General features: G+C 43.1%; 1 protein-coding gene across 1 annotated transcript in view; it reads left to right on the top strand.

Moving 5' to 3' along the window:
- CLYBL (citramalyl-CoA lyase) overlaps window positions 1-18,734 on the top strand; it is a 76,749-nt gene extending 58,015 nt beyond the window's left edge. Inside the window, exons 6-8 of the mRNA XM_052664784.1 lie at window positions 28-195; window positions 5,189-5,313; window positions 17,749-18,734. Of these exons, the coding sequence (XP_052520744.1) occupies window positions 28-195; window positions 5,189-5,313; window positions 17,749-17,844 (389 nt within the window). The 3' untranslated portion in view covers window positions 17,845-18,734. The remainder of the gene's footprint in view (window positions 1-27; window positions 196-5,188; window positions 5,314-17,748) is intronic.
- The last annotated feature ends 291 nt before the right edge of the window (window positions 18,735-19,025 follow it).

The raw sequence follows: 19,025 nt of genomic DNA, 5'->3' as shown, positions 1-19,025 counted from the left end.
TTTTCTTTGTTTTCTTTCTTTTCATAGGTGCAACAAGCAATAAGGAAACTCACGATATTTTATATGCCAGGCAGAAAATAATAGTCACAGCAAAGGCATTTGGCCTCCAAGCAATAGACCTGGTTTACATTGATTTCCGAGATGAAGATGGGCTCCGTAGGCAATCAAAGGAAGGTGCCTCGATGGGCTTCACTGGTATGGGTTTCTGCCAATGTCTGAAAATAATGCCTATATTCTTCAATTTCAAGATATTGCTACATTTCTTTGACAAATATTTGACAAAGTAATTCACATTACTTTGACAGGTCAGTTTTTTAAAAACTAAGTGACACCAAGCTCATATGCATTTATTAGCACCTTTACAATTTTGCCTGGAAATTTTGCCTGAAAAGTCTCAGGCTGCTTTTTAAAACTACACCCCTTGGAGCATATGACTGTATTTTGAAGAGAGGTTGGGGCAGAGGGTGTGCAGGATGTGATTCCTCCAGTCACAGAGTACGGGACAAGCGATACTGTACTTTGCAATGCTCAATCCACAGTCACTTTTTAAAGATATTCAGATCCCTTCTGCATATTTTTTAAGCAGCAGTTGCTTAAAAAGCACTTGCTAGGTGAGGGAATTGATAAGCAAACCCTGCACGCTAATTGCTACAGGAAAGTTCTTTTTTTATTATTTTCTTTGATTTGTTTTTTTCATCTCCTGGCTCCCCTCCCAGTAAGTGCTGGTGACACCTACGGGTATTGGCAGACAGCAAGACCAGCAGGCTCCTTGCAACAGAGCCCTGTAATGCAGCCTGTTACCCTGTGATTGGTGTACCAGATCACTTGGACACCCTGGTGGGACAGTGCAGCCACCAAAGATTGTGTTTTTGCAATAGAAATCAGCCATTTGACACAGGCGTTATAGAATTCTAGGATTCAGCACTGACGTTTTATATTATTCGTCTGTGACTGTCATTCAGGGTGTATGCATAGCAATCGTTTAGCTGCTCGGGTTTTGTTAGCAAAGGAAGTGCTTTAGCACACTGCATTTTTACAGTTAATGGCATATGACATCTTAAAGCACTAAGCAAAGTAACCAAATGCAGCGAGCGTCCTTTTAAAAGTGTTCTTTCAAGTGATCTGGACTCGATAGTAAAAAAAAAAAAAGACATTGATTCCCTTCAGCCCAAACTCTGCTTCCCCGTCTGCTGAGCTTCAGCAGTTGTAAAAGCACATCTCGTTTCAGAGGCAGAGCAGGAGCTCCTCACAGCTACACAACATTATCTGTGTCCGTGTGGACTTCCACCCTCAATTCGTCCGCTATTGAAGTGGGAAAATAATGGAGCTCCTGAATGGTAGCACCTGCTGATGGCTACGTAATCGAGACCAATCTTTTCTAGTTTAGGGAAGGGCTTGATTTTTGAAAAATTTAAGTATCTGAACCTCCTGTTGACGGAAGATGGAGCTGCAGATGCCCAGCACCTTTGAGAGCAATCTTTCTGAACGTTTAATGTGCTTTTAAATACTTTGCTCAGGCTGCCAGTTTGGAAAATTTTAAATCGTAAAGCATAAACAGCACTGATGGGGTTTTGGACTCCTCTGACTTTCTGTAGGAAGCTTTCTAGCATGAGAATAGGGTCCAGATAGGAGAAAAATAAAAAGGTCATACGTGGCAATTTAGAGCATCAAGTTGGCATCTAACGCACCCATAAAGAATAAAGCTGTGTGTAAGGTACCAGCTTCACCAACAGAAACTCACAGCTCTTTGCCTTCTGCCTCTCTGCAGTTCTGATCACCATATCTCAGAAGGGCAGCAAGCAGCCTGACAAACACTCCCATCATAAACAGAGATGGGTCAGTATTCAGATTTTGTGGCCAAAATTCTTAAAGAAAAAAAAATTGTTCAAAACAAAACAGATTTTTTTTAATTTTTGGTAAAGAAAAAATATTTGAGGGCTATCAAAAATATTTCCCTTGTCTTTTTTCTTTCTTTTGCTTGCAGTTCACTTAATCTTTGTTTTTTGCGTAGTTTAGCTAAATTAAAATGTCACTTCCAAACTAAAAGGAAAAACATTTGGTTCAAAAACTATAAAAATAAAAACATTTTAATATTTGCAATTTAATTTTCATCACAGAAATTTACAAATGGGCCCTAGCTTAATCCATGACCTTCTATAAAATACATCACATTTGTCACTGGCAGTTGTCGGATAATGCGATAATAAAATCCCGAAGCACTGCCTTCATAACAAGTTCTAAACACATCATTCTTGTTATTTCTAACTACTTGCGATCACATCTTTCTACTTTTTCACATGTAATCTAAATCACTGGAATCAACAGGACTAAAATGAGGGAAAGCTCACCAATTACCTGGTAACTGGCAAAACGCGTAGGGCCACATTCACCTCTCTCAAACACAATCATAAACTCCATGTATTCAGCAAAGTTACACGTCCTTGCATTTTCTTGTATTCAGAAACCAGTAGAACAGAATTATCCCTTAAGTAATCACGCGTGTTCACTGACAATTTAACAAGTTAAATAATATAGCGAAGAATTTACCGTCTATTTGGTTACTGCTGTGACCCTCAGTGCCAAGTTTTTTTCCAGCTAGCTTTCAAACAGCCTGGTTTTTCGTCGGCTACTGTGTTTCCATAAAATTGATTGCTTTCAATTGTAGTTTAGCCAGTGTAATATATCTTTTGTGTATTTATTAATATACACACGCACATGCACATACAACAGGATGTTTTACAATGCCGGAGTCTGTGGACTTAAAGCCAGCGTGCAGCCCAAGTAAATGGTCATCAGTTTTAGGAAAGTTTATGTAAAAAATTAAGGAAGACCTACGACAAGCTTTAACAGCCGACTTAGTCATTATAGAAAGTCCTGTGCTCCATGCTGAGAAGCCAGATACAAATACGAAACACTATAGGTTTCCTCTCTTTTTGTAGCCTTTTGTAGAAGGCTAAAACGACACCATCATACAGTTACCTAAAAGACTTGACAGGTATTGATTTAAAGCACGATATATCAAGAGGTACTGTAAAAAGGATTTCATGGTCATAAATTTTAATGTATTCCAATTTTGCACTCTCTCGGTAACTTGTCAATAACAACAATTCCACTTAAAATATTTGCTTCATTCCTGCATGGCATTACGTCTATTATGCAGTTATTTGGATACATAATTCTGTGACAAAAATCCACTGAGTGCTATAAATCAAAGGCTCGATTTTCTTCTCTGTAAATTGTTTGATAATGTTTTAATGAAGCAAAGTACAGCTTCCTGCTATGGATATTTGTATCAGAAGAAAATCATTTCACAGAAACATTTCACACCTTAAAAAATCGTACCTGTGTTTTTATTTTTGTTGTGATTTTAAACACAAATTAAAATCTGTTCTTTATTTCTTCCAGAAAGTTAGGTTTTCAGCATTTTGCAGGAACTACTTGTCCACTCTCCCTCTTTAGAATTAGTTTAGAATGCATCATGTTAAAAATAAGGAACACCATGAGCTTATCAGTAGTGACATTTAATTAAAGCAACTAAAATACATTTCGTTAGAAAGAATGTAAAGCATTAGCTCAGGGAATTTGTCTGCCTATAATTTCTTTCTTTAAAAAAAAAAATATCAGATTATTGTGAAATATATGCAATATTAAGATTTGAGACAGAGTATCTGGCCGCCCTCGAGATCTTACACCAGCAACTGTTTAATGGGAACTAAAATAAAATCGAACGACTTGTGGATTTTGAAGAAACGCGGCAACTCTGAAGAGTTACAATTGCTTTCTATCAAAAGAAAGCACTCACAGTCCTTTCATGGCACACATTTATCAGAGAGCCATTGCAGGCTGACACAAGGAATCCCGGTGATGGGAATCTTTTCTCCACTCTGTTGTTTAAAAGAGTGGCACGCGTGTGCTGTGGTACGGGATCTATTGCATGTAGCGATGAGCTTATTTCTAGCTTCACATCCTGGAGCCCAGTGGAAGGGTCGCGTTTCTTCCCCAGGCCGGGCCGCATGCCGTGGGCAGCTGCCCACAGTGCCAGTGTCACCCCAGAGCCGCACCCCAGAGCTTCCTGAGGACCCCAGGGGTCCCTGAGCACCGCACGAGGGCTGCAGGAGGCGTGGGCCCAACATGGGGCACGGCAGCGGCCCCAAGCCCTCAGCCTAGCCTGAGGTGCCCCGCTGTAGGGCTGGGAGGCGTGAAAGGCTTGGGGATGGGGCTCGTGGCTGCAACCCGCTCTGCCGTGTGGCATAGAGGGATTAATTTGTGTCACGGCGAGGCTTGAGGCTGCAGTAGCCCCGCTTTATTGAAGCGCTCCCACGGCACGGCGCAGGGGATCGTGCAGCCATCACGTTGCCTGTGAAATTCCCTTAGAAACGGGCTAATAACGTCGAGTGCCACACTTTGAAAACTGTCAAACAAATTAGATATGTATTTGTTTTAATGTGGCTAAGTACAATAACAGATTAGAACGGATTATGTGGCTGTCTATTCGCATTGGAAAATCTCTGGTAGGAAAAAAAAAAAAAAGAAGGCTACACCTATTTTTATTTTCCTACTGTATGTTCATACAAGAAAGGATTAATAAAAAGTTCTTCGTAACACTTCAGGGTACCTCTGGCAGCAGTTTAATATACCGGTGGCTAAACAAATGCCCCAGCCTACCTGCACCTGTGAACCACAACAAAAACATAAGCAGCCCTGAGCATCGCGTGATGCAGAGCCAGTGCTAAGAACTGAGGGAACGATCTCTGCATGGCCAGAAACTTTTCAGTTCGATAAACCTCATTTTCTGAACACACTTTAATGCAATTTATTTACGAGTGACTGGCAGTGCCATTTATAAAGGTAAAATTCAGAGTTGCATTGTGCTCTAGCACTGCTGACTTCCCCAGACCAACAGTTCCACCTGAGATGAACCATGGAAGATGTATGGACTGAAATGAGGAGGGAGGAGAAAGAATTCTGGGTCCCTTCAAACATACTAAATGCAAGTATTGCGCCAGATATTTTTATTGTTAAAAAATCTGGCACGTAGTCCAGTTAAATAATAAAAGAAAACAAGTAAAATAATTAGTTCAGGAGCAGAAAGTCTGCAAGGCATAGGAGAGCCTCAAGTGGTTGGAACATTTTGCTTGAACATCTGTTTGTCGATGCATGATTCTGGTGTTATTAATCTTCTTTGTAGGTAAGCAGGTGATTCACCCTAACCAAATTGCTGTTGTCCAGGAACAGTTCTCTCCCAGCCCTGAAAAAATAAAGTGGGCGCAAGAACTGATTTCTGCTTTTGAAGAACATCAGCGTTTAGGAAAGGTAAATATTTTGTTATATGATGTTGTGGAAAGTGAATTTAAACAATGTTTAAAATTTAGAGAGATGGTGGTGGTGGCTGTTTGCGTTTGTCTTACAAAGCATGCTGCATAGAGAGTCACGCTTTTAAAATCTGTATCTGCATCGAGTCTGTAGAGTGTGTATTTATCATAAATGTGGCACCAGTGTGTTTACAAATAACCTGGCTGTCTTTTTCTCTCCCCGTTTTAACCTTAATTTTTTGAGCACAGAGCCTTCTGAGTACACGCATATATCTCTGCAGAATCGGTGAATTAAAGCTGCTTCTGAGTCGCACCACCAAAAGAAAATATTTGCCAGCAAAAGGCAGGTAGATGGGCAGAAGACTCCAACAGCTTGTGCAGGCATAATTGATGGAAAGGGGTAAACAGCTGAGGAAGATTCAGTTTTCAGAAAATCTCTGTGCTGCTAAAACTGCCTCGCTTTTGGGGGGGTTGATCCTGCAAACGTCCCTAGCAGTGAGTAGATTTACTTCTGAGCAGAGCTGCTTGCGGATTGTGGTTCTTAATCATTAAAAATGGGAATGTTTTATGTGCATTTACACCGATTGCTGGACCTGAAATTTGGATAGAGTGGAAAGCAAATTAACACTAGAATATGATTGTTCCTAATTTAGTGCATCATTGAGTCTCACGTTTCCTGCTCTGTGGGTTTCTGCTATGTAAATATTGCGGTGGTGATGCGCAATCTGTCTCCACTTTGTGCCAGTAATACTTAAATTAGGGGTCGCCTGAAGGAAGATTTTATGCTAGTTGCAGCATTGTCAGTTAATTATCTTAAAGGTTATTTGCTATAATCCAGTTTGCCTCTTTTTGAATGAAAAAAGTTGTGGTGAAATATGTTTGTCTTAGTGACAGCCAAGCCCGGGACAGCCAAAATCCCGATGTCAGAGCGGGTAGTGGGGGCGTGCAGAAATGGTTTACACTTGCATGTGTGCAATTCGAGTGGGAAAAAATATCTTTGTTAATGAAGCTCACATGTAGGGCTGTGCATAGATTCTCGCTTTCTCTGGTGCAGCTTAGAGATTTTCTGTGTGTTTTGTCGCTTGCTGGTGGGTAGGAATAAGCTGCAGCGTGCCCCTTCCCTGTTCCCTTGTATCTCGGCTGCCCCAGGTGTTGTGTGTTACAGATTCTAAGAAAGGTCAAAGCAGAAACGATGCTTTCATCTCAGGATGAAAGTATGACAAGGTATTTGTTATTGGTCTGCCCTTCTCTTTGCGAAGCTGCCGCATCCCGTCTGCGGTGCCGAGGTGTCCTTTACTATCATATTTGGGTGCCATCCTGAGCAGTTATTTCAGGGTCACTGTTACTGTATTACATGCCTGGATCTCTTTGTTCTACTTCCCCTATTTTGGAGGGTGACTGTCTTCCTGTTAGTGGTTTAGAAGTAGAAAATCTGTGACCAGCATTGCACGTTATCTTGATTTTAAAAGCTTGGGTCTGTTGGCAAAGGCATCATTATAAATGTGCTGCTAGAGCAAGAGTGTGGGCAGGTAGATGCAGGATGAAAAAGTCAAATGACATGTTCACCCCGATATTATTTATTTTTTACTGCTAGTAAAATGCTTTTAATTCACCGAATTTAGAAACTCATCTATGGAATACCCCTGTCGTTTGTACAGCCAGTGAGGAGACTGGGAGAGATGTAACTACAGTCCCAGTCTCACACAACAATGAAGCTACAGATGTTAAAATGCAAGCACTCTGCATTAGCAAGCATTATTCTTTGGATTTGTTTCGTAGCTGCAATTTTATTGGCACGACATTGGTTTCCTGATCACATCAGCCATTTTTTGGTGTGTTTTAATAAATGCTTTTCATTTAGGTTGTAAGCTTCTGTAAGCAGACACAAGTACAGATTTGTGGGGGTTTGCATCTTGGTATATTATTTTAACCATGCTTCATATATGTATGCTTTGTATCTGTTTGTAAAAAGAACTGGCAGGTTAATCTGAGAACTTCTGATCCTCACACCACTTCAGTGTTGCTGGGCTTCCTAACCAAACTGGAAAAAACAGTTTTCTCTGTAGTGCTTCCTGCAAACTTCTTAGCTGGGTTTGCATTTTGGTATTAAAAACGTGTCAGCTAGAAGAGCTCAGGCAGCCTGATTACTTCATATTTTTCCAAAGCAAACATATCTCACCGAGGGAGCCTCTGGCTCTGCGTCCTAGAGACACGCTAAAATGTAAGTAATAACTCTTCCCGTGCCACCTCCTGACAAATGCTCCACACAGTGGTTTTAGTAATCCTCATGTCCTAATGAAACACCTCTTCTGTTTTCCTTCTCCTTTTATTTTATTAAAGCGTTCGTGTCAGTAGGGCTGAAAATATAGCTGTGGTTAATATGGTTGAGACTTGTGTGCTTTTGCCATGTTATTAATCAAAGTTGAAAGCCTGGAAAAAATAAATGTGAGGGATTTGTGTGGTTGTTTGCGCAGCAGATAAGTTACTGGTCTTTGGTCTCTGGGATCGCAGTTTATTATTCATTGGTTTTAAAGTTTGCTGCCCTTGGTCAACAGTATTTTATATTAAAATACAGTGATCAGCTTTTACAGTCAGTTCCAGTTTGAGAGAGACAATTACCATAATCATGTTTCTTTGAGCAAAGGCTGAGGCAGGCTCCTCCGTCCTGGAAACTGACAAGCTTAGGCAGAGCAGCCCCCGAGTTGTATTTGAGTATTGAGGATCCTAAAAATTTGCCTATCAGATGAGCACTGCAGAGCTGGAGATGCTGCGACAGCGTCCAAACAGATGAGTGTTAAAGACTTTGCTGGCCAAAAACAGGTTTACTTTACAGAGATCGTGCTGTCTGGGGTGTTGTTTTGGTTTGGCTTCTAGGCTGGTTTCATTGTATTTTTTTAAATATATTTTCAACTTGAAAAATAGCATATGTAGGAAATAAATAGTAACAGTGCATTCTGGGCAAATAGAAGGCAAACGCTAAAAACGTACATTTCATGTTTTATCGATTTACATATTAAATGTTCTCTATTGTCTAGGAATTTGAGATCTAGAAATAAAAAGTACTGGAAGAAAAAAAATATATATATTATTTCTGTATTGTTTCAGTATTTTTCCAGCAGATCTGTTTTAGTAGGGGATGTGATTTCCAAAATTGATAACTTCATCCTAAAGAAAACGGGTGTAGCTGTTGGGAAAACCTAAGCATTAGATAAATCAGAGTGTGCTCAGAAATGAAGGAGAGAGGCAATAAATGTTGTGTTGGCAAAGTGAAAGTCAGATTCTATTCTAAATTTTTATAGAATTTGAGCTGCATTAAGCACAGAAGTCAGCTTAGAAATCCAGATTAACTGAGTGTGAGAGGGCAGAGTTAATGGGAGAAGCTGCTGGCTTATTGTGGGAAGATCTCACTTTGCTGACTGCCGCTGCTGCTCTCTGCTGTGCAAGTAACTCCCGTGTTTATGCTACCAGCACATCGGGTGAACAGAATACCTTCTCTATCAGTTTGTACATGATGAGTGAGTGAGGCACTGTTGCTGTAAGAGGATCTTCCTGAATTGTTTGTTTTTACAGTAAGATTCAGACAGAAGGGAAAACAGGAGAATCGAATTAAGAGGTTGCTTACACGTTTACAGCAGCATGCTAATTTATAAGTGTTTTCAAAGCACCTGCACATCGCACCAGGCACGGGGAGCTAAATGCTGCTGCCAACATTGCCTGTCAGGTAAGGAGTGTTTAGAACCAAGGCGAGCAATTCACAAATCCGAGCTGTAACAGGGACAAAACAGAAGAAATATCTGTACACACAGTATCCAAACACACAGACTTCTCCTTAGAAAGCTTTTGGCATACGTTTCTTGCATTCAGTTCTGTGCCATTGTACATCGTGTGCTCAGCGGCGGAGGAATAATATTTATGAACGTTAGCGATTTGACAGGCTGTAGAGCTTCTTTTACGGGCCTTTCCGGGATTATGAAAAATCTTAGGAATGCATTTATTTACACAGCATCCACCCAACAAAGGGATGGAAATTTCCAGCAGTGGTTCCCTCATAATGCTCTTTGTCTGGGACAAGCTGCCCCAAGCCACTGTATCTTGGAGACGATGCGCCTCGCGCTTGGGCCCTGTCCAGCTCCTGCCGGGCCCAGGAGGGCTCTGCCTGCTGAGAGCAGACCCCTCGCAGGGCTAACGGGGCGGTCAGGACCCCACGGGGAGCACAGGGTACCTTGTTGTGTGTTACACTGATATAGAGTACATTATATTTGGGTGTCTGCAAGGATCCGTTGTCCCCATGAAGTGGGCAGCGCATATTCCTCACACAGAGGATCCAGAAATTTGGGTGGCATTCCTGGAGTTAGGAAGTACAGGCTCAGGTGCTTCTCTGTGTGTAAATGGAGAGAGCTGCTAGGATTTAAGCATGGGCTGCTGACAGGCTGCTTGTTTTTAGAAGTGCAAATTGATGCATATATAAAAATAGAGACTGGATTCCTGCTTCAAGTTTATCTGTACAGTTGTACAAAATGTGTGTTGTGTCACACTAAAGGCTTTTCTCTTAGGAAGACCCACCTGGGGGCACTTTCTGAGCCCCCTCAAGCAGAGCAGTTGGGGATGTTTTAACTAATTACTTGTGCTCTACCTATTCTTACACTGGCACAGTCATGAGGGAGATGTGCCAGGTGGGGAAAGCAGGAGACAGATTTCACTGCACAGGGCTGCAAAGCCTCCTAAAGCAGGGCAGAAACTCACACAAAACATTTTCTTGCTAATTCTCCCTTCCTTGTTCCCCAGCAAGCATGTATTGCATCTTTAATCTGTTTTCCTCCTCTCCTTAAAGGCCAGTGCATGGGGTCAGAGGATCTGGGATCATAAAATCATAGAATGTCTTGGGCTGGGAGGGACCTTACAGCCCATCCAGTTACAACCCCCTGCCATGCGGCTGTAACCCACTAGACCAGGTTGCCCAGGGCCCCTCCCAGCCTGGCCTTGAATGCCTTCACAGACAGATTGTGCTTATATACTGCATTTCTCTGGTCAGGAGGACAGTCTCCACACACCTTCATTGCCTGCCCAGCCAGGGACATGGCCCCTGCCCTCCAGGACATGCACCCACAGAGGACAGAGGATGTCATCTTTCTGGGGTCCAGGTGCCAAGCCTGTCCCTCCATGTGGACATCTCCATGTGGAGGTGCAGTGCCAAGAACCACTTCGCACAAAGCAAATCACGAAGGCAGCCATGTGCCCAGCCCTGCTTGCAAAGTACTAACAAGTGCTCACTTTTCAAAGCAGGATCTGACATGACATGTCGTATTCTCACCAGATGGCCCTTTCTAAGGCTTACTGAGGGGAATTTGGAGGCCTTTACATCCAAAATATTGTTTCAGGTAATTTCAACAGTAGCAGTCGTGCTGCCTTGCAGCTCCATTCTGTGCTAGCTGCCATTCTCACAGAGCTAGAGCAGCTTTCTGCAAAAGCTCCCTCAGCTGGAATAGAGAAACGCAGTGAAGAATGGCTGCTCAACCCTATTCAGAGAATTAATGTGAAATTAGAGATAATAATACAGAACACAAAAATAATAGCAATTCCCTTCTTGTTGACAGAACAAGCTTCACCGTTGCTACTATTCTTGCCTGTGTTGCTTCACAACCACCTTCCTTTTCAGTATCAAATGCCTTCTGAGTGTCCTGTAGGCACCTACTTCCAAATTCAATTTTCGAGGTTTTAACAAATTGCTTCAGTAACTGGAAGCCTCAAGTTAATATTGAATGACTTAATTAAGGGCATCTGAGGATATGATCTTAATGTTAGTTACTTTTCATTTTTCTGTATAATAACCATCGTGCTCGTGGTTGAATATGATGTTTATCCAGGGAGCTGCTTCTGTGCTATGAAGTAAAGATTTCCTTGGCAGCAGCATCTCCAAACCACTGTGCTCTCTAGACTTCTTTCATTCCTCATCCATTATATAGATGACAGCTGGAAACTAAGGAGGAATATTCCTAGGACTCTCTTTGTTTATTTGATTTTATTCCTTCCTACTCTACATGAACACACAGGAAGGCAATAACTACAGTGAGAAGGAATCTAGTGAAATCATAAAGACAGCAATTAAAAATCCTGGTGCCAGCCTTTCACTCAGGGATCTTACACAGGCTCAGTGCAAGGTGGAGACCTCTGTGGCTTGAAGCAGTTTCTGTGGCTGGACCAAGCAGGATCTGTTGGCCCATCCCAGCCTAAATGGCTGTCTCCACTGGTTCAGACAGTCTTGGGGAACTGTGAAATGGAAACATGACTTGCCTGATCACACAGCAGGGCAGGACCTTCATCCGAGGACTGGGAACATTGGGTGGAGGAGATGGCATTCCTCAGGACTGAAATAATAGATTTTCTGGGTCCCTGTTCTTCATCTTTCCTGCCCCATTGTGGACTGGGGGGATCATAGAGTCCTTTCCACCTGTTGAGCTTTAGAGAGGACTTTCCTGTCAGAGTTCATGTACTACTGCTAGGGGCTTATTTGAGGGGAAAAAAAAAATCTCTATTTCATGTTGCTGTTGCTCTTTTTTTCTCGACCTTTTGTGTCCTTCCATCATCTCCAAGAGGCAGAATCATGTCTCACACACACAGGCTGTCGACTAAGTCTTGCATTACAAAGTGATACATCCTCTGTACCCAGTAACTGCTTCCGTACTGGTGGAAGTTTACACAGGTGAGAAGAAAAACAAAGGCAGTGATATTTAAAGTCTTATTCACATCAAGACGGGATGATGACAGGGCCTTGCTGGTGTACATACATATATTGCAGAATCCCCTCCCTAATCATCCCTGACTTCTGTGGGTCACAGAGACCCCCTATGTATCTCCTCTTGCCAAAAGGAAATTTTTGACAAATCTTTCCAGGGATCATTTATTTTTCCCAAAGATCTTGTTTATAAGTGCCTTCCTTTCTTCATGTAACATTGTGACCAAAAGAGGCAAATGTCAAAGTGTTCAGTGCAGAGGATATGAAAATATGCAACCGGAAAAGCTCTTCTAGCTTGCTGTGATGGGAGACCTCAGTTTGTTGTATGTGACCGCACTGGTTCTTTCTCCATTTCCTATTGCAAAGATGCTAAAAGAAGGCTGAGAGTTGTGTGTCAATTTGGAGGCAGGACAGACCTGAGCAGAGAGGAGTGGGAGACTTTTTCTTGCTATAACCTGAAAAACGTGCTCAGTTGACCCAGATATCATTGACCAGCTCCTAGTAGCTCACTGACCTTTGGAAGTTCACCAAAAATAAAAATGGAATTGTGACCCAGCTCTCTGTGATGGGTCTTTGGCGACAACTCGCAGAAGAAAAAGAAAATTAATTAAGCCTTCATTCAGCACCATCACAGCTGTTAGCTTATTTCCTACTCTTGACTTCCCCAAAAATATGGTTTCAACCTTCTGTTTGAAGGGAAAGTCATTCCTTTGTGGTTAGGCTAATCACTCCTCCCCCAGGCACAGACCCAGCTCCATGTGCTGCGAGCTGGGCTCCCTTTTGTTCAAATACCTGTAAGCAAATCCAAGCGTTCTTTTTAAGCCCTGAAGCAGAGATTTCCACATTTCCTCTGCAGGGGGGTGCTTAAAGAATGTGTGTTTTCATTAATCCTTGAGGGAATTATCTTCCTGAATGCCATGCTTTTTAGGAGGACCCTTTGCCATCCACCTGCTTCCTCCCCTCCTCAGAAGAGCAAATCTGCCATTCTTCTAGGGCACAGCACTCCCATTTCCTTAGGACAGGTTAATGTGCAGGATAAGGGATAATGTTCTCAGACCTGGGAGGATTTTAATGGGTTTATTGTACGTACATTTGTGGTCTCCAAAAAGTCCTAAGTAGACTTCTAGGATCTATCCCCAAGTAATCCATCGAATTACAACAGAAATAGAGACTGCTTCTCAGGTAATTGTGTCTCAAAGACATTTCTAGTGTCTGTGGAATTGGGGACACTTGCCTACGTGAGTGCAGGGATTTGGTCTGCAAGGGAAAGTATTTCTAGCGGAACTGAGCAGAAAAGTAATTGAAGAAAGGCACGTCTCCATCAGCAGAGCATTGTTTCTAACTAGTGACACCAGAGTGCCTCCAAAGGACTTCCCCTCACTCAAGAGCTTGCTCATCTTCTGAGCACCTAACCAGCAGCAGAGATTTGCTGGTAATTTCACAGGCATTCAATAACCCTCACCCCAGACCTATGTCTAATTCAAAATTCAGCAGCAGGTTCTTTCTCGTAGGAACTGCAATTCCATGGAACATGACCTTGGCTCTCTTCTCCTTTTCTTTCACTGACCAGAGTGCCCCATGCTAAGGCCCTATCTGCTCATGAACATCTCCTGGTACCTCCAAGCCTCCAAATCTCCTGAGTAGGATCCCGAAGTAAACTGCTTTGAGAGAGCTGGCTATCCCCACATGGGACTGCCCAGTGCAGTCCATACTTGTAGACACACCACTGAGCCCAGCACCGTTGGCTATATTATTTCACGTTATATGAAATAAATGTTGGGTTTTTTTCTGCAATAGACAAACTACAAGCAAGGTTGATTAGCAAAGGTCAAGGTAATTGAGAACAACTACTGTTGATTCCCAAAACAGAACGCGGAGTCCTCGCAACCATTTGGAGTCATATCTGTAACCAAAAGGGAAGCCAGTAGATTTTGGTGATTTTTTTGGATTTTTTCAGTACTTTCAAATATATATACTTGCTAGCCCTTAGGAAAACTGATCCTGTTTCTGGTATTTTCCTCCATCTAGGGAAGAGAGGATCTGCAGCTGCTTTTGCAAGGAGCTCATTGCAGCCACCCAGATGGGTATGGGTAGATGCAAGGAAAGAGCAAATACTGAGGAAACTGCCCCAAGTGTTCCCTGGAGTGGGAATTCCTCTAATTCCTCCCTCTTGTCAACCAAGGGGGACTAGTTTGTCTGATTGCTGTCCCACATGTCCCAGAACAATTACTATTTTGCTTTAATTAACTCATTGTCTTTCATCCAAGCCATCGCTCAGAGGCAAGTGCGCTACAGAGTTATGAGGTCCCCGAAGTGCTCTGTACCCCAATAGCTTCAGCCAGCTTGTTTCTTTAGTTTACCCAGTGATACATAAGGAAACAAAAGTGGAGGGAGTAAAACCCTGTATAGCACTGCACATTACATGGAAGTAATGTAAAAAAGCAAAAAAGAAGAAGTTAGAGACTTCAATTTCCATGATCTTCTGCAAAGTCATGACAGGTGACTCACTGGTTTTTCTGTTCACTCAAAGTCACCACAACTCTTCCACACATAATAAATGCCAGCAAGAAAGTTGGATGTGGAGTTTTTTCCCCTTTCCTGGCTCCCCCAAAACCCATTGATCCCCAGCAGATACAGAAATCGCTAACTCTGAATCCCATTCATTTACTTTCTAGGAAGATCAAATACGTCTTGCCATAGAAAACTTATGCTATGTTTGTGAGAGGATAGTATAGATTTAGCAAGCTCTTAACCATCCCCAAAATTCCACAAGGCAGAAGATCTTGGATTCTGCCTCATACAACACACAGAAAGAAGATCTGTGTGTTCCAGGAACCATCACATTAACACATTTAGCCTTCGGTCATTGCATATAAATGGTCAACGCCAAAACTTTCTGCTACTTGGTGCTTCTTGTATAGATGGGACACATTGGAAATTTATGACCTGATCCATGGCAATGCATGGACAGGGGTGTCGTCTACATTGTGAGCGAGGAGTCCCCAGTTATGCACTGAATTCTGTTAGATCTGAGTTAGTTTAGGCAATGGCTATGATTAGTTGGCCCCTTTTTCTCAGATTGCCTCGCCAGCTCCCAGCCTGTGAAACTGGCTGACCTCTGTCAGCTCTCTGTTGCTGCTTCCCATGTCAGCAGGCTGGATTTCTGTGGCACTGACACTGACTGGGCTCAGTTCTCATTTTTCCAAGACTAGCACTTCTTGTTAGTTTCCTCTTGAAAAAAAAAAATAGAGAGAAAAAAAGAAAAAAGAGAAAAAAAAAAAAAAAAGAAAGAAATTGAAAGAAAAGAAGAAAAAAGATAAAAACTTTATCTAATTTTAATTCCCTTCCAGCTGTTTTGTTTGTCAAAAGCCCTCTACGTTCTGTTCTCAGAGCACTTTAGGACACACTGAAATTCATCATAGAGGGGATAGCACCTCTTTGGGCTTGGCCTGGATCTGGTTTCCTTGAGAGCTGACTCTGGGTCTGACCAGCAGCTGAACTACTGGAAGTACAGGCTGGAAGTGTGAGATGATTGAAGACCATCAGCCAAAAAAAAAATTGAGATCTATGGCTACACCGATCCTCAGATTAACACAATCAAAGTCAATGGTGTTTATAGAAAGTCTCGTTTTCTTCGTATTAATGTGAATAAAAATCAAAAGAGTGTTAAGGGCGAATTTCTGCTACCAGAGACGGAAAAGAGAGCGTGGGGACAAAGCTGTAATTACGGGTATTTCCTATCTGCCGAAACCTGTGGGTGGAAGGGGAGGCAGTGAATAGGGCATATTCAATGGCATTAAAATCGGTTTCTTTTTCTGGACTTGAGCTCAGCACTGCAAATTAGCAGGGAGAAATTAAGCCTCTGAGTGAACGGGCAGAGAAGCCAAATTCTTTGTGCTACTCGTTGCTGCTTTTTTTCCCTTTGAGAATTCAAATTCATAACAGCCAAATCTGCAGCTGCTTGCTGACAGGAGGATGCGCTGCTTACCTGCCGTGGTTCTGTGTTCATGCCTCCATGTGCTGCTATCCCATTTTCCTTTCAAGACGGGCCCTGAAGACCATGCCCTGACCCCACAAACATCACTGGGCGCCCACCTCTTTGCACAACATTACGGGCACTTGGGAGAGCTGCTCTCAGTGCATCCACTTCTCAGGGCTGGGAAGGGCCATTCCTGATCTTAGCAGCTCTCTGCTTATCACACACGCATGAATTTCTCCTTAAACAATAGCCATTCTGAAACCAACTGCTTATAGGAAAACAGGCACAATTAAAATGCATTTTTCTCACTGTGAAAAAATATGCCTTATGCTTACCAGGAGCGTTACATCATCGATTTGAGTGATTCCAAAGAATAACATCATAAAAGGTCTACTTAAATCTTACGGTATTTTCACAACAGTTAATAAATGGAGTGGCTTGATGCTGCATCTTTTGTTAATGTTGAAACTATACATGAAACTGGCTGGGATGTCACTAAGGCAGAAAGTATTGTAATCGTTATTTTAATTCATATTGTTGTTGCTATTAATGTAGGCTTGATCTGTTGCTCTGTAAATAAGACATTCGATCTGAAGCATCTGCAGCTGAGTGCTGTCAGTCTGTTATTCTCTGACCTCCCTAAAATACTGCAAGCTCTAGCATGAAATCCTACTTGCAATAAAATCATAGCTCTAACTATTGCTTTGTTAATGGCTCCTACAGAGCCTGCTCTTATATGCAGTGATACTGATTTGTGTCATGTTAGTGTGCAAGAAGGATTTTGTTTTACTTGTTTCACAATGTGATTCAGTGTTTAATTCATACTCCTTCAGTCAACCGATGTGTACCACCAGAGCAGCACATTTCATTCCCATTTCTGTCAATGGGCAATGTCTTCCCTCTGTTTATGAGATTCCTCCATTTAACCCCTACCAGCCCTCAAAGACAAGCAGACAGCAGCAAGCTGCCTATCCCAACCCGTGTGCCCGCAGCAACCTGTTCCCATGCCATCCCCCCCATTCTCACCTCACTCACTGCCAAACCTGTCCCTGGACCCACTGCCACACTGCACAGGGTGCCCCTCTCAGCTCCCTGGGGAGAGAGTTGCACCCTCGTGTTTGCTTTATCCAAGAATGTGCCAAGGTACTGCCAGAACTACAAATAACATTTCCCCCCCCTGTTTTTTGGCATATCCTGATGCACGGAGCTTTATCATCAAGTCCTCTCTTGGTAAGAACACCCAACTCAGGCTTTGCTTTGCTTCATACGTGTTTCTTCTGCCGAGTGGTGGCTGTGACACATTGCTGACTGCTTTGAACTCAGCACAGCACCAGCACAGAGTCCCTGGAAATGCAAAGTGAGATCCGGCTTTCCTTGGTTCTCCCATCACTGCTGATGTGTGTTGGGATCGCTGCTGGGAAACCCCCTATAGCAGCATTCAGGTGGGCCTCACACTGCTTCTGGAGATTTGGGCTAGATTCTTACAGTAACCACAATATTACAATAACCATTTGTTTTTCCCAGGCTCCAGCCATCCCCATGCTCCCTGGTGGGGAGGCCCAGCCATACACCCAGACAATGGGAATTCCCTCTGCCCACCCCAAAACCATCTTTACTCCAGGTGTTGGTTATCTCATCCCCTAGGAGCCATCTCTGCACCCTGCCAGCAGATGTCTTCTGATGGGAGAGCCGAGCTGCAGCTTCCCATGCTCTCTCTTTTGCAGGGCGCTTTCACGTTCCGCGGGAGCATGATAGACATGCCGCTGCTGAAGCAGGCACGGAACATTGTTACGCTTGCCACAGCCATCAAGAAAAAATGATCTGGTAAATGGAGCGCTCACCATGGGGCCACGGAAGCTTGTTTTAAAAGATGACTATAAGACTTCAGGGGAAAAAAAAAATCAAATGCATCACGCTTAAGAAGAAATTCATTGACGTTTTGCAGATCTGCCATAATTTCCTTGCCAGAATTGCTCGTCGTTAACAGTGCTCGCAACCCAAAGTGCCGCTCGCTCTCAGTGCCTGCCACGGTGCCATGTCATGCGTGATATCATGGCTATGGGATCGTGGCTTCACAAGAGGACACCAGCAGGATATGAGCAGTGAGCTCCCCTCAAATAACCTGCGGACACCGGTCAGCCTTCAGTCTCCATTCCCATGACAAAGTCCATGTGAAAGTCAAAGCTCTGGGTAATCACACATCAGCTGAAATAAATGTGATGAAACTCACTGGATGAAACTCACTGTCCTGCACAGGCTTCTCACCCTCCATTCCCCCCTCCCCCCCCCCTCGCCTCGTATCTCTGCCATTAAAACACTGCCCCTACACAAGACTCTGTCTCTGCTTTCGGCAGCCGCGGTCGAGGCACGGTTCTCGGCGGCACAATGCGGCAGAAATCGTGCATATGGTCGCGAGTCAGATTTACATCACATTAGGGATACGGCGACAGGTCATGTGGGCCGTGTGGTTAACGGGCTTAGTAAAGCTGTTTTGAAGAGGTTAACCCAGCTTGTAGTAAGGGTAAATAAACATAACAACCGGGCATTGTCCTCTATTCAGCATGTACTCTTATATGGAGGGCTAAAGGGTATTGAAGCTGCAGAGGATCAACTTGTGGTTGCCAGAGGACTCCAATGAAGTTTGAAACACCAACAATCAGAGATTTTGTTTCTGTTCCTCATTAAATCATGAGCTTTTGTGCTCAGACTATGAACGACTGTTCTTTAAGAAATTAACAGAATGGGAAGTTTTAAACTATGCACCAACCTTTTCATGACCTACACAGCAGCAATGCTGCTGCACTTAGACAAACACCGCGGGGAAGGCTGTTCTGTTTATTTAAATTTGTAAATAGAAAACAGTTGTTTTTGGGTCTCATTCCTCACCGCCTCCATGGCCGTTTTACGCAGGGAGTCACAGCACCTTCTCCCTCCCATCTGCTCTCTTCTCGTGCTTCCCGCACCTCGAGCAACACTTTTTGAACGCTTTGCTTAGTTCTGA

This window comes from Tympanuchus pallidicinctus, unplaced genomic scaffold (assembly GCF_026119805.1).
Source record: "Tympanuchus pallidicinctus isolate F22 unplaced genomic scaffold, pur_lepc_1.0 scaffold6, whole genome shotgun sequence".
Classification (NCBI taxonomy): Eukaryota; Metazoa; Chordata; class Aves; order Galliformes; family Phasianidae; genus Tympanuchus; species Tympanuchus pallidicinctus.
This window is presented reverse-complemented; position numbering and strand designations above follow the sequence as displayed.